At 40.5% G+C, this 16,740-nt stretch overlaps 1 protein-coding gene across 3 annotated transcripts in view; it reads left to right on the top strand.

Moving 5' to 3' along the window:
* Nucleotides 1-1,052: 1,052 nt before the first annotated feature.
* cpeb2 (cytoplasmic polyadenylation element binding protein 2) overlaps nucleotides 1,053-16,740 on the top strand; it is a 36,706-nt gene continuing 21,018 nt past the window's right edge. Inside the window, exons 1-2 of one of the 3 annotated variants that reach the window (XM_022687072.2) lie at nucleotides 1,053-2,619; nucleotides 6,409-6,678. In XM_022687072.2, coding sequence (XP_022542793.2) covers nucleotides 1,600-2,619; nucleotides 6,409-6,678 — 1,290 coding nt within the window. In that variant the 5' untranslated portion in view covers nucleotides 1,053-1,599. The remainder of the gene's footprint in view (nucleotides 2,620-6,408; nucleotides 6,679-16,740) is intronic. The other 2 variants (XM_007233404.4, XM_015601322.3) reach the window with 2 other exon arrangements.

Here is a 16,740-nt window from a genome sequence, read left to right as displayed (position 1 = left end):
TATCAACACTTTATCCTGTTAGCGTAAAACAAACTAGCATGTTAATATTTTGGGTACTAACTTGCCAAACCAGTATATCTAGGCTAATGTTTGCTGTTTAGCTGTATTAGTGCTGTACACCTACATAATTGTAGTGACACACCCTGACTGTGGACATACTTGCAAATCTCTCTTGCACATGCTAGCCTGTTCATATTGTGATGTATAAACGTAGCACTAGAGACACATACTTGATTTAAAAAGTGCAATTGCTCTTTAAAAAGTGACGAGTAGAAGTTGAAGTGTTCTTTAAGAACCACACTTGAGATGGAAGTACTAAAGTATTCAACACATTATGTACTTAAGTATTGCAAGTATTATAATCTAAAATGATATGTATTGTGTTATTACAGTAGTTATTACAGAAAGCAGTGGAAAGTTTGCAGAGTGAAAGGCAGAACAGGAGAAGCGTGGTCTTCTTATAAGCTCAGCTTGATTGCTTTTTCCACTCAGTGATGAGGAGCTTCATCTATGGGCTGACTCTTTGTGTTGTATGTTGAGGTATCCGCTATCGAGGCTAGTATGCTTGTGAGGCTGATGTTGGACCGTGTTGCAGGCTGAACACCTGTTTGCTTTTGCTTCGAGCCACTCATTACAGTCAAGGAGGTTCACTAACTGATTGAGAATACATTACAGTTCGAACCGAAAGTCGTTGAGGAGCTTCATCAAACCTGATTACAGTGCAGCGCATCCATCGCTCTGGATTTAGTGATAATGTTTTTTTTTTTGTAATGATTTGTAACATTTATATAATTATAACGAGTAACGATGCAGCGCATAAAAAATGTAATAAAGTGGAAGTAGGAACAAAAATAATACTCTAGTAGATACAGATACAGCATTAAGACTTAAGTACAGTAGTGAAGTAGTTCTACTTCAAGTTACATCTCTGACTTATATACACATTATACTCGCAGGTGAGTATAATGTAGAGTCATGTATTGAATGCAGCGGGCCTGTTTGTCTGTTTGGTGCATTTTTTTTGAGTTGCTATCAGGAACACAGCAAGGCCTGCTGCCCAACACAGTACAACTCAGCTCTGTGTCCTCACACACACACACACACACAGGCAGGCGCACGCGCGCACACATACTGCGGCACGGGGTGCAATGGGGGAGGACAGACCTGGGGTAAAAGAGCGATGACGTGCTGGTGACGTGTATCAGGGAGGTTTAATCCACTGTGTGTGTGTGTGAGAGTGTGTGTGTGTGTGTGTGAGTGTGTGTGTGAGAGTGTCTGCACTGCTGCTGCCGCTGCAGCAGATCGAGCCGGTAAGGCGAGGAGGGGCTGGCGGCTAAAAACAGCAGCAGCAGCGACGACCCTCCGATCAGCCGCGCGGAGAGACGATCAGAGACACACGGCCTCCGCCGCAGATAACGAAAATAAAGGCGAGCTGGAGCTCTTCCTCTGCGGAGCGCGTGAAGTGGAGGAAGTTAGTGAGGTTAGCTGGCTAAAGAGGCGATGCTATAGCTAGAGGTCACTGTGCGCTTTTTATCCCCTTCATTCAGAGAGAAGACTCGCCGCCTCGCGCTTTTCTTTATCGCATCCGGACGCAAATAAATGGGTGATTACGGCTTCGGTTTGCTGCACACGGCGAGTATCAGCAGCAGCAGCAGCAGCACCAGCGCCGCGCTCCTGTTCGGCGGAGCCGCCTTTCGCTCGCTGTCCGGCTCCTCCTCCTGCCCGCTGGCCCCGGCCCCCTGCCCTCCTCTCTTCGCCGATGATCCCGCGGGGCTGAGCGGCCCGCAGCAGCTCACCGACGGCGGCGTCGGTGACAGGGAAGACGCCGGCGACGCCACAACCGCAGCACTAGCGTTAGACTTCAAAGCGCAGGCCCCGTTTTGCCCCGCGCGTGACCTTCAGGACCCAAAACCACCCCCACCTTCCTCAACCTCCTCCTCATCTTCATCCTCCTCATCATCCTCCTCCTCCCCTTCATCATCCTCCTCATCCTCCTCCTCCACCGTGAGCGCAGAGCTCCGGCAGCAGCTCGCCTACAAACAGCAGCAGCAGCCGTACGAGGCGGACGCTCCGCCGGCTGACCTCTCCGCCGGTTCTCCCCCCCTCCACAGGCACCTCCAGATGGACTCCGCCGCCGCACACCTGCTCAGCAACGGCGCCGGGGTCCTCTCCCTGGGAGCGGCCTTCTCCAGCAGCCTCCCCCTCCAAGACATGGCCAACCCCGGCGGTGTGAGCGGCCCGGCCTCGCCTCCTCTCCCCGGCTTCGCCGCTCCGTGGTCGGTGCACACCAGCTCCCCTCCCCCAGGCCCCCAGCCGCAGCCCCCGCAGCCTCAGCCGCCACCTCCTGGCTCCAACCCGAGCAACAGCGAGCCCGACAGCAGCTTCTACCCGGCCCTGCCCTCCTCCATGAGCCCCGGCTTCTTCCAGAGCTTCTCCCCGGTGCCGGCGAGCCCGTGCGCCGCTGTCAGTGTGCAGGGCTTCGGCGGGCCCTTCTCCCCGCAGCAGCCGCAGCCGCCGCCTCCCCCGCCGCAGAGCCGCCGCTCCCCGGGCAGCCCTCACATGGCCTCGCAGCAGCACGGAGCCTTCCTGCAGCAAAGGAACAACTACAACCATCATCAGGTGCGTGACAAGAACAAAAATACAAAAGAGGTAGTTAGAGACCTAGTTACCTCTAGCTAGCCATTTAAAGACCGGGTGTCGTTATCTTTTAAAGGGACGGAGGTAACAGTAACTAATAGTAATAATAATATATTCTTATTTTTTTATCATATTCCTGTTTTAATTTAAACAAAACAAAAACAGTTATCCAAATTCTTATTTATTATTTTAATTGCTTGATAACCATTTTTGTGTAGTTGTAGTTTTAAGCAGAAACAATTCAACGCAGTTAGCAGGCCCGACAAACAACTACAATTCCCATGATGCACCGAGCGTCATGCACTCTGACAGACAAGGACGAGATAGCTAGTGAGATAATGGAGTGAAATAAAAGTAGCTAGCTATGTTATGGGTGTCAGTAGAGGTTATTAGTCCAGGTTCAGAAATTAAATAAAAGTTCATCCCATGGTTTTGTTCTAACTGCCTAGATGGTTTTGCTGCTGGAACAAAACCGAGGGTTGGAATTTTATATTCTGGACCTGGATCAGCTAGAATGATTAGGCTCGTTATAATTCTTCTATAGACTGTGCTACGATGTAATAATAATAGTAAAAGAAGGATAACACACGGTAGTTCTGGTGATTAATGCAGCCCAACACTGTGGGATCTGTATGAGGTGAATGTTAATGTGGTCAGTCATGCAGACTGAAGTTGTTATAATTATTTAATGTGGTGTGCTGGTGTGTACTGCTTAGTAGTCCAAAAGACACAACACAGTGGAACAATTCACGTGACATTCCATTGACCTTAAGGTCGTGCGCGTGAGTGGTGTATGTGTGTGTGTGTGTGTGTGTGTGTGTGTGTGTGTTGCTTAAGCCCATTATGTGAAAGTAGTCAACGATGTTTAGCCATTTCCACTTGTTTACCAGTGGCATTATTCTCTGACAGCCACTGTTTGGTCATTTGGGTTGTAGTGAAATATTCACTGTGTAAATGGGACACCAGCCTAAATTACCCCCTCCCTTTAAAACCTCAGAACTAGTCATAGAACAGACTTTAGATATTAGATAGAACATGCATAGCAACAGTGAAGGACATAAATAGGGATGTTAGAGAACAAATTATATAACTGTTTTAGAAATATCAATTGTAGCGTAAAGTACTGTAGGTCTGTCATGGTGGTTAGCTAGCATGGTGGTTAGCTTTGGCCTAGTATGTTTGGTATAATAGCTTAGGACAGATTGGGATATTCACTTTAGTTTCAGCTGAACATTTAAACATGAATATGTATATATTTACATAAAAGAAAGTACATCATCGGCCATGTTTTATTTGTCAAGCGTTGAAGAATTGTTTCAATGTAAAACGTTACCATGTATTGAATCAAGCTGTAGTTTTTGTAATTTGCTACACCCATAGCTGTGAACAACTTGTACTGTTACAATCTGTTTTACCCTCTAGGGGATATGCTAAAGTACATTGGGTTACGGATTGAGATGAGCCGACCCAGGCCACAGCCTGTGTGTGTGCTCTTGTGGGAGTGGGGGAGGGTAAGAGGAACTCACATGATTTTACCAGTGGTTCTTTCACATGCAGTGACAGGTATAGGCCACAAATGTTTTCTACATTTTGAGACTAACATTTAGAGATACACACACACATATATATTTATACATAGATACTTACATATGCTATACATATGGGGCATAATAATATGGATAATATGAGTACTGCATATAAATAATTCATATGGGGCATTGCATTACATATGGGTAAGGCATATGGGGTGTAAAGTTACATATATACACAGATTATTACATTTGAGTAATACATACAAGTATTTGTATGGGGCAATTTATTACACTTCCATAATACATACAGGCCATTTTATTGTACCAGTGTATAGATATGGGCAATAGGTTATACATATGGAGGATTACACATATGGTAAAAATTGTTATAAATAGATACTTATGTAGTTTATACATAAAATGATTTTAATATATAGCTCTGGAAAAAAATAAGAGACTACTTCAGATACTGAATCAGTTTATCTGATTTTGCTATTTCTAGGTTTATTTTTGAGTCAAATGAACATTGTTTTTTTTCTATAAAGTACTTATAGCATTTCTCCCAAATTCCAAATAAACATATAGTAATTTAGAGCATTTATTCAAAAAACAATATTTGGTTAAATAACCCTGGTTTTTAAACACAGTTTTCATGTATCTTGGCATGTTCTCCTCCACCAGTCTTACACAATGCTTTTGGATAACTTGGATAACCACTCCTTGGACACTTTTTCCAGAGCTGTATACATTAGTACTATACATAGGACATATTCGATATAGATACATAGGTTATATGTATTTTATGACATATAGATTATACATATGAGTCCTGTGACTTTTACATTTAGGTAATATATAGAGCACATTATCACACATAGATTTTAAAATAGCTTATAGAAATGGGACATTATTACATATAGGTTACATATAGAATTTGTTGACTGTATATTGCCCTATAAATGATTGCGCTAAAATACAATATTGCCGTTTTAAGGCCAATAAATGCTACTGACATAATGGTAATATAATAGCATAAAAAGCAAATATATCATTTCACAGACAACAAAAATGTGTAATATTTTATAAATTTGGGATATACATACTTTTTTCTTCACCTACTGCAGTGCACAGTGTGTGTGTGGAGACACGGTTATTGAAATATTGGTCATTTCATGACTGGCTAAAATACTGTTTGCTGTTATATAGGGGTGTGCCATATCATATGTGATAATATCGCCAACATTTTTGAATATCGTGAACGATATTATACCCTTAAATATCGTGTCATTTTATTTCTAGATATAGACACTAAACATAGAGAATATTATTACATAAAGATAACTAATGTATATACATACTTGACCAACCTAACATTCTATAAAAATATGTGTGTGTGTGTGTGTGAGAGAGAGAGAAATGTGTAATTATACACAATTCTGCATGCTCTAATTGTTACTGTGCTACGAATCTGTTTGTGTGTGTGTGTGTGTGTGTGAATGCATGCGTTGTGGGTTCACTGCTGCATTTCAGAAAACAGCTCACGCTTTCTTTTCTTTCCCAACGTCTAGACAACATTATTATCACTCATTCCCATGAAAACACTCATTTTGTCCTCACACACGCTCAGCACACACTCACACACCCATATACCAATGTCTAATTATATACCCGGCCCCTGTAGGTTGTGCAGATGGGTGAGGCATATGCAAAGTGGAGAGGAAACACACACACACACTTACAATGTAAACTGCATACATACAAACACACACTTAGCTATGTTAAGGGTTAATGATGAAGTGTATATCTTCTGGAGTAAGTAAGTGGTGTGTGAGAGTGTGTGTGTGTGTTGCTGGAGGCTGTGAGCATGGGGCAGTTAGATTTAGATGTAAAGCTCTAAAGCTTCTTACTGCCTCTCTACTAGCCTACCCAGGGTTACACACACACACACACACACACTAATGATTAAGGTGAAGAACACTCACTTATGTTTACATGTGCACTCACTGGATGCAGATTCATTTTAGTTCAAAATTTTCACCTCAGTATCTCTCTCTCACTTTCTTCTGCCTTTTACATTGTCTTTCGTCTTGTACTCTTATACTTTCTATTTCTCTCTTTTTACTCTCTTTACAATCTGTCTCTTTCTCTCTCTGCCTTGTATTGAACTCTTCCTCTCTTCTCCTCTCTGCTTCACTCTCTCATATATTTACTCTCTCTTTCTCTCTCTTTTTCTCTGTAGCCCCTGATGAAGCAGTCTCTGTGGGGTGGTCATCAGGGCAGTGGTTGGAGCTCTGGTGGGATGTCCTGGGGCAGAGACCACCGCCGTGGAGGGGGTATGGGCGTGCCCGGTTCCCTTAGCCAGATCTCCCCCATGAAGAAGCCGTTCTCCAGCAGTGTCATTGCCCCACCGAAGTTCCCCCGTTCCACTGCCTCGCTGGGACCCAAGACCTGGGTGGAGGAGAATGTATTCCGCACCGACAACAACAGCAACACTCTGCTGCCTCTGCAGGTACGACCAGTGTGTGTGAGATGTGTCAGTGAGGAAGGGGGGTTGAAGTGTATTGGAAAGTGGTGTTTTCTTGATTGATGGCGGTCCATTGATGGCGGTCCAGAGGAGGTAGAGTGGCAGAACTGATCTTCTGACATCAATACCTGACCAGAATATTGCTTTCATGGCTGAATGCAGTCAAATCCTTAAAGCAATGTGTGAATGTTTTTCTCAGAAGAGTAAACACATTTGCTAAAAGGGCTGTGAATTGGCAAGAATGCTATGAATCAGGATACAGCGGAAAATCGGAATAAAATAAAATAAATGGTTACTTTTTGACCTAATGTCTCTGTCTGACACCAATCTTTACATGTAAATCAATAAAACATGTACATTACATTACACTTAATTATAAAAATCAATACTGTGTTTTTAACTCTATACATTATTGCAAAACAGCAACCAAAATATGCCAATATATCAATATTTTCTTACACCCCAGTTGCTAATAGCCTTTAAAATGAACTTAAAACTTGCCTAATGCTTATAACTTTAGATGGACTAAACTGTTGTCCACAAACCTTTGGAAACATCTTGCTGAGAGACAGAGAAAGAAAGAGAGAGGGACTGTGGGAGAGAGATATAAACTGTGGGAGAGAGATATGGTGTGCATGTAAGAGGATCTTTCAGAGCCTGACCATTGTGTCTGCTGAGAGAAAAGACACCTCATTTGCATCTCAACCACACATGAGCACCTGTATTCACTCGTGCGTATTCATTCACTTGTCTGTGTACACGTCGCGTCTCTTCAGCTGGAAGAACTGGACATCACCTGGGGCCGTTGGACGTCAGGTGGTGCTGGCTGCAACAAAGGCTGGCCTTTAAAACGGTTGCATTGTTGTACAACTCAAATTTAATTACATTTACATTTGTGGGTTTGGTTTCTTTTTTTTTTTATCCAGTGCGACGTATATTTGAATCATGGTACACTGGCAGGAGAATATAGTGTTAGGCATCTTATACACTTTAAGTGGTGTAACTTAAAGTGCTTGCCTTTACAATAGAGGAACGTCCCACCTTGTATGTCAATTAGAATGGCATCAATCAGTTTTACTGTATCTGACGCTAACTCATATTTATAGAGTGTGTAAAAACTAACATATCTCATGTCTCATATCTCATATCTCACAAGTACATCCCTCAGCCCAGTACAGTGAGTATCAGAACACAGCAGAGCTAGTATACACTGAGCTATACAGTGCAGTTCTGCATGAAGGTTAATGGACTTTTTCAGCTCATGCTGAAAAATGTGATTAATACTAAAGTCAAAATAAATGTTATGTTGATAGCCAGTGAACAGAACATTACAAAAGTCCTTCCAGGTACTAAACCCATAATAAATCATCTATGCCATGATTAACTCATTCATGCAGTACTTGTACTTGTCCTATAATCCTATCGTACTGCAGAATGTCTGTGAGTGCCTTGTAATTTGAAACATTAGCTTGGCAACCAGTTTCAGTTTACAGGTCTCTCTCTTGTCAGGTAGATAGGGGCCTGGAATTACAGTGGACATACTCATTCTTTGTTTCTTTCTGAATCATTGTGACCATGATGTTGGATGGTCACAGTCATTTACCATGCTTTTGCCCAGTGCTGTGGGGACTTAATACCCCTTGTTAATTTGCTTTATAGTGTCCTATTGGCAATACTTCTTTTCTGAGACTGGACAAGATCTGTATACATTTGCACATCTATAAATGGGTTAGCAGTGGGTGTAATATAAAGTAGATGAATGCACTCATTATAAAGGGTTTCTATAAAACATTTGAACAAATAGTGTACAGGGGGTGAGCAATTATCTTCAGACATTTGGTCACAAAGTGTGCTCCGGATATGAACTCCAGAATTAGTATGCAGTGTAATAATGCATTAAACCTGGCTAGATACTTGTTTCCATTGTGGACAGCTAACATGGCAACATGGCTAATTTGCTGCCTGAGGCGACAAAGCCTAGCATTAACAACAACAGAGGGCGTGACCTTTCGTTTAGGAGGTTGAACATACTGTAAGAAGATCAGACCTTAAAGGGAATTAAAATACTTTTTTGTGAGCCTCTCAGATTTTAAATTACTCATTGGCATGTTGTTGTTTAGGTATCATTTTACAGATGTCGAACCAACTAAGTGTAGGATGGGTGTTATTTCAGGGCGTCCAATATTTCTTATGCTCTTCTAGGTCTGTCTTATATCTTGATCTAGCTGTATAAAGAGTGTCACACTGTGTCTCAGTGGGATCCCAATGCTGTATTCTCTATACCACAGGGTCACATGTGTACTGGGAATAGGGCATAGAAGGCATTACCTCTCCCAGTGGACAGTGCGGTGGGTGTTAATGACTGTGACCAGCTGTGTCTATGTGAACAGACAAATGACTCCAGCATCCATAATCAATGCAGGATGCCACACATGCATAAATATTTCAGATACGTCTATTGCTTCCATATACATGGCAAAAGACACAGTACACAGTATTTGTTCTTGTCCCATGGCATTTGAAATGTCAGTGTATAAGGCCTGCTGACTACCTCTAAAAAACTTCTTGACATCAGCATCAGGTTTCACATCAGATAATCAGTGTCCACTCCACATTGTAGAAAACAGAGTTGTAATTATGCATTTTTAACAAATACTTAATCCACCCTGACTGCACTGGGAGACCTCTGGAGGATTAAAGATATGACTCCACACACTACATAAATAGTGTGGGAAGATCACTGTTTTAGATTACCCAGAAATCAAGAGATTTTTTGGAATTAGCTGACACAACAGGACTTGCAGTAAGTCTTCTCCTGCAAGCATATTGAGTTGTTTGTTCAAAGATGTTGGGTGAGCTGCTGTTTGAAAAGAAGTGGATTGCTATCTTCCTGTAACTTGGAGGAAGTACATGCTAGCCTTTACCATCCCAGCACCGGTGGCGTTGCGTAATGAAGGAATCCTTGCTAGTGGGTAAAAACGAAAAATTACTACATCTTAGTTATTACTAAGTGTTAATGCCAGTATAAATTATCTTTAGCCGTGGTCTTAAGCCTTGTGCCTACAACTGTAGTACACTATTACTCATGTCCCTTTGTAGCAATAAGGAACCCAAACTCCACAGTTCTTTATATTTGCCACATCAACAGTACAGTCCTAGTTATTAGATGATTTTTTTATATATTGGTTTGAGGGTTTGTCATATTCTTGTATTCATATTAGTTATATATTATTATTATTCACTCCTGAAGGCTTAAGCTACCTCCCGGCCGCTGCGCTCCCGGCCTCGCTTTGCCAAACAAACACTCACACAAAGCAATCCAGACTGTTCTCATACAAAGTTCCCCAATGGTGGAACAAACTACCTTCTACTACCAGATCAGGAGAATCTCTCACTATCTTTAATAAACTCCTGAAGACTGAGCTCTTCAAAGAGCTCTTACTCTCCTAACACCTCTAACAAACTACCTTCTACTACCAGATCAGGAGAATCTCTCACTATCTTTAATAAACTCCTGAAGACTGAGCTCTTCAAAGAGCTCTTACTCTCCTAACACCTCTAAACACACTAACTACTTCTAACCTCATTTCCTTCTTCCCCTCCTCACTTCCCTATCTTTTTATTTCCCTTCGACCTCCTTTAAACCCTATCTAAAAATGTTTTACCTTTAACTTCTATTACTTTTGTACTTGAATATTGTAAGTCGCTTTGGACAAAAGTGTCTGCCAAATATAATGTAATGTAATGTAATGTATTAAATAATTATTATTATAAATATTTGAACAATTAGTGTACATGGGGGGTGCAACTGTCCACAGATCTTTGGTCACATAGTGTGCTCCAGATACAAACTCCAGAATTAGAATGCGATGTAATGTAATAATGCATTAACATGGCTAGATGCTTGTTTCCACTGTGGATTAACAACAATAGAGGGTGTAATCTTTTATTTGGGACATGCTGTGATGAGGGTTTACATGTTGAATAATGGAAACTACTACAACTTTATTACTATTATTATTTTTCACACTATAAGGCTCACAATAAATCTTGAATATTTTCCAAAAATCAACCGTGCACCTTATAATCTGGTGCGCCTTATGTATGATTTTTACCAGTCAAGTTGTAAGGAGTAGTAAAACAGCATTATACAGGAGTTTCAGTGAAGTTTTTGCAGCACCAAGGCTGGAGCAGTATTAGCATTAGCTGCTAACCGAGCTAAGCGCTAGGTCTTTTGCTGTTCAGAGTTGCGTGTATCGGACTGTAAAATGCGTGTTTACCGTGTTAAACCAATCAACGTGGGCCAAACTGCTAGTTTATAGCACCCTGGCTTAGTGGAACACTCAGGGGTTCCCGGTCTAGTGCTGTCAGCCGGCATTTACTAGTGCTGAGTGCTACCTTATTCGGCTAGCGCAGCAGCTAACTGTTTTCTACACAGAAATGTGTAGATAAATGTAGATTTACTCTCAGTGCTAGATTGACTTTGAAAGAAAATGTTTGTTCTTTTTAAGAATAACAGTTTTGTTTACTTAGGCGCTTCCTCAGCAGCGAGACCTGCTAAATTAGAAGGGAAGCATAGCAACCCCCTGTTCCTTACTATTAATGAAAATGCACCTTCTTTTTGAATGTCAATCCCAGCAAAAATATCCTGCTGTCATGGCATTTAGCCTTGTGCTGTAATATTTAATTGAAATTGGCCCGAGGGTTTGTCTTTTTTTGTATCCATAGTAATAGTTCCTGTCATTATAAAACAAAATTTTGAATGATATATTGTCCCAGAAATTATTGCAATAGTTTATCATTATTGAAGTGTCATAAAATGGTCTTAAAATGACAGTAATATAGTGTAACAGCATAGTAATCCATTGCAAATTGCAGTGTGAAAAAAAATTACAAACATCAATAAATCATTAATTAAATGAGAGTAGGGCTCATTTATGTTGTTAAGTTCATATATTATACAATAAATTATATATAATGTAATTTTTGTGACAGGTCTGCTGGTAACTGTAGCATATGCCATGTTCTCATTATGATGTTATGTCATAAGCCTAGCTAGAACAACATTTCTCCACCATGGCAGAGTCCTTTAAAGGATCTCTGTAGCACTCCGTCCGCCACCGGGCCGCAGGCCGGCTTGTTTTTCCATTCAGTCGACTGCGCTTTGTCACTTTCTCCTGTTCCTCATTCCTGCACCTTTCCCGAAGTTTAAAATTCCTCACATTCCTGCGCTCTGCTCTCCTTCCTTCCCAGGGTTCCGTTTGCCTCGTTCTCCAGAACCTTAGAACGTGATGTGAGTCATTCTCAGTCTGAGAGAGAAGAGAGAGAACAGCTGTGTGAGGGTGAATGAGAAAGAGCAGGAGGTTGATGTTGAGGTTATAGGTGTCAAAATACACTTATCTGAAAGCAAATCAGCTGCACTTTGTAAAGTTATCAACTATAATTAATTCAATAAATTAAGGTTTTGTACTTTGACTTAAATAGAACTATTAGTCATTTTTACAGACATATGTAAAAATAAAATCAACTTTAAAAAAGGTAAATGAGATTTCCTAAAGGACTAAATAATTTCCTAAATTTAATTGAATCACCAACAATTTCATTAAGCACTGAATATTTTAATAAAGAATCAAATTTGGATCAAATCAGTTTGATGTCAAATATTTGGATGCAAGTCTTCATGAAGCATTAAATCATAAATCACTAGAGTCACAATACCGCTCAGCATTTGAGGTCAGATTTCAAGCTTGATGTGAGATTTCATGAAGCAATAAATTATTTCATAAATAATAATGATCAAATTGAATCATTGTGAGGTACGAAAGTTTCAAGTGAGAGCGTATAAAGTGCTGAATCCTAATCAAAATGAATAATTCTGAAATAATTCTGAATGAGTTTTATTCTGAAACACTTTTCATAATTCATAATTAAATAGGATCATTGTGAGATCAAGGATTTAGATGTGATAATTCAAGATTCACAGAGCACAAAATTGATTTCCTAATCATTTTCTAGTTGAACTGATTCATTCTAAGGTCAGAGATTTGGTGGGATTGGTGGATAAGATCTTTTTTGCCATCAGCTTTTCACAATAAATAATTCAGTGTTTTGTCAAAACTTTTCAAAGCTTCAGCTTCAAATCCTAGTAATAGCAGAGTGAGCTCAGACTGTGTGTGCGAGTCTCACCTGGTTCTCAGCTGCTTCTCACCTCTTTATTTTTGGCAACAACACTAATGCTAATACTATTTTTAGCTTCACCAGCACCTTTCTTGCAGCGTTGAGCTCAGAGCACATGGGGGTCTTGCTGGAAAAGGCCGGGGGGAGGGGAGACAGTCTGGGCAAAAATCTTATTTACACAAACGTCCCCTTATATTCAGTGAAGTTCATCAGACAAGAACTGATTTAGATTTGCATTAAAGCTACAAGGTGCTAATGTTGCTAAAAGGCAATAGAAGCTAATATGTTTTAGCTATTGCTAAGAAAGTAAAGACTACTTCTTACTGATTTGACTTCAAATCTGCAACACAATACTAGTGCCAGGACAGTTTTTTATATTTTATAAATGTTTATGCATTGCCGTTGGCAGATATTTACAAATGGATATTAACATTGGCACAGAATTCCCATATTATATATCTTTATCCTAAATGTCTCTTATTGCCTAGCTACATATATACTCAACTATACCCAAATATACTCAAATCATTTGGAAAAAGCTTTTTTTTTCTTTAGTGTACTTATTTTCCATTCCTACCCAATAGTTTGGAATCCTTCACCACCTTCCCAGTACCACCAGTACCACCAATCTGCTTCATAGCATCCAAAGTACTTAAACAGCACTGCATTCTTTTGAACTTTTGCTAATGCAATGTTTTACAAAGCTCAACATGCTTGGAGGAGAACACTTACTACCAGTTCTGTTCAATCAGCTTATAGATGCTAACATTGTCTAGCACAGCATGCATGAGTGTAGCATCACCAGGCACTAGCTTAGTGATTACCTCAACAAGAGCGTGTTCAATGTGATGCTTTGCCTACACCACTATTTCTAAAGTATTTTATGTGATATGTTGTAATCTCTTTTAACTTTAGTTATTAATGGTTTCTGTTCATTGGGAGCATTAATAGCATGGAATTTTCCCCCGGTAGTCTGACTGTTTATTATACCTTCCCAGTGGTGGATGTTCTGCACAGTAAACCCTCCTGCGTCCTTCTGTATCTTGCTTTATTTCCACCACTGATGCCAAGACCCATGATATCAGCCTCTGTCTGTGCTGCAGTGAGAGCAGCTGGACGTTCCTCAGTGAAAGATTAAAAGCGGAATAGGACTGGTGCGCTTGCCTGAGCTTAAGGGCGTTCGTTCAGTGCGTGCATTCTTTTTTCCCACGGATCTGAGCTAAAGCCGAGCTCTAAGCGGCCGATGGCGTCGGGGAGGGAGCGAGAGCAGGGCTACTGTAATCTGTTATTATCCACCACAGGCCTGCTGCTCCTGAAAGCAATGCCAGAGACCGGTGTGTTGAAATGCATGGTTATCCAAACTTGTCTTGTTATTTGTTTTGTTAAATGTGCTAAAGAATGCATTTATTGAGTATTTTGGCTTTGGCTTTAGTTGGGGTGACAGTTTTTCAAAAGTTGTTTAACAAGCCAATTTACCACCCTGTTATTTTACTTCAGAGTGAAAAAACACAGCCATTACTGACCTGTTTACATATGCAATTTATGGAACCCATAGCATTACAGGAAACTGTAGCATTATAAAGACATTGTAATTATTAGTGAAATATGATTTGACTATATATCGTTTGTATCGTTTATCCCACAAATCACAATTGCGATCTCAGATTCTGATCCTGAGAGCTGGTCAGATTTATTGGATCTGTTTTTTCTGAGTTGCCGTAGCTCTCACAATTCCAAAAAGTAAAGTACATTTTTATGTTTAGAGACAATGCACAGAATATTACAGAATCCCTACATGAGGATGCATGACCAAGTTTACCTGCCCCCGCCCTTGATTGGTTATTGAGATGGGCCGATCATGCTGAGAGATGATTGGTGATCACGCCAACTCTAGTAATTAGTCTCTATTGTTGTGTCTTCCAAGCTTGATGTGTTGTTTGCTTGTTGAAAGATTATAACCTGTTAGATTTTAGCCCTGCCCCAATTTGTTTCTCCTGGTTTGGCTATTTCAAATCTTACCAGTAAATAGATAAGTATTTTTTTACTTTGTGATGAGTGTTTAACTCCAGTTTGTTGCAGAGGTTGTCCAATACAGAGCAGACAATAAAGATAAGACACGTTTCACCACTGTGAACACTGACACAGGAAAAGTTTCAGTTTTTAGTCCTTGGTGTAACATGTTTTCCCATGACTAGCAAAGTCTGGAGGTGATGTGCTTTTCTCCAGTATCAACAACACTACGTTATTCTGAATTTTCTGTTGAAAAAGGAACAACAGTGTTTGTGCTTTTTATTTGTCTTTTTCATGTACAGAACTCTCAGAACATTATTTTGACCATGTCAAGATAAGTACAGTTAGAAATTCTGGATTTCTGTAAGTGGCTATTTAAATAAACTGCTGCAGGATGGAGAGCTTTTAGCTAGCGCTTGGTAACTGAGTCCAGAGGTCATGGACTTTAGGGCTGTTATTCTGAACCTCTATATAATATAGCACTAGTACTGTACTCTCAGTGGAGCTGCCATTAGCACAGTCATTTAGCTTCAGCCTATGTCTGGAAAACACGCCTACAGAGTCTCAGGCCAGTTTTCCAGTTCTATCATTAACCTGGAATTGAACCGAATATAAACTGACCTTCTTTTAACCTTAGCAGGTTCATGTTGTTGGTCATTCAGCACATTTAGGTGACCGTGGACTGAAAAGCGTCCAAGAACGTTTTGTCCCTGACGTGGATTTCAAAGCAGTTGTTCACACATACTGTATGTAGTGTGTTTCTAAATACAGCACATAAGCACACTACAGTGTATGTGTGTATATATATATATATATATATACTGTTTGTGTATATATAATGCTTGTGTGTGTGTATGTTTGTGTGCGTGTGAGAGACCTACCCATGTCTCTGTTTCTGAAGGGGTAATGGAGGGGCTGAGGGGAGTAAACATTCCCCTTGCGTCCTCCCACACATCTGTGGACTTGTTTTCATCAGAGTGGCAGGGGATGCCCTTCTGACATTTATAGCAAAGTAGAAAGAGATGTTATCAGGCCTACACACACACACGCACACACATACAGTATACACACACACACAGGCACATACAGGCATGCCATCTGCAGGGTGTCCAAAAGGCCAACATTTTCACCTCTGCTGTTATTCCAGGGATAGAGGGGGATCCATTGCAGCACTGCTGCTTTATAAACACACAGTGCTCACGTGAACCAGTGCAGAAGGAATGTCCCAGCATGCTCCTGGCCACATTAATACACTCTCTGTAATCCTATAATGCTCAGGCGACAGGTCACTATGGTGTGTCTCTATGGTGAGGGTATTGTGCTAGGTCCCAAATTACAGCCGCTTCACTATGTAGTGCACTATACCGAACATGGATTATGTTGTTGTAGTATGTGGGCTAAGTGGTTCATTTAGTAAATAATCTCTTTTAATAGGACCTATAAATTATAATTTAAATGGTCTAACTAAATTTACATACTATTATATTGTCATTATATCAGGAAAAAAGGCCCCTAAATATTGTTTATCAAAATTATTTTTGGGGCAGTATATCAACCAAACAAGAACATGCACTATCAATAAACATCTTTTTTCTAATCTATTTTCATATATAAAGCACACCGGACTACAGGGCACATTATGGGACACTATTAAGAAACAGAGGTGTCACCATGTTTTCCTTCTAATTCAGCAGGTCTCGCCTCTATGGGGTAGGTGGGGTAGTTAAATAAAGCTAAGCTAAGTAAACAAAACTGTAATTCTTTCTTTCAAAGTCAAACAAGCACTGAATCTTAATCTACCCAGATTTCTATCCTGTTTATTTGGGTGAGTAAAGTGGTTCCGTTTATTTACAGTAAGCT

Source organism: Astyanax mexicanus, chromosome 13 (genome assembly GCF_023375975.1).
Source record: "Astyanax mexicanus isolate ESR-SI-001 chromosome 13, AstMex3_surface, whole genome shotgun sequence".
In the NCBI taxonomy this organism is placed as follows: Eukaryota; Metazoa; Chordata; class Actinopteri; order Characiformes; family Acestrorhamphidae; genus Astyanax; species Astyanax mexicanus.
The sequence above is the reverse complement of the archived record's forward strand: the minus strand, read 5'-3'. Positions and strand labels throughout refer to the sequence as shown.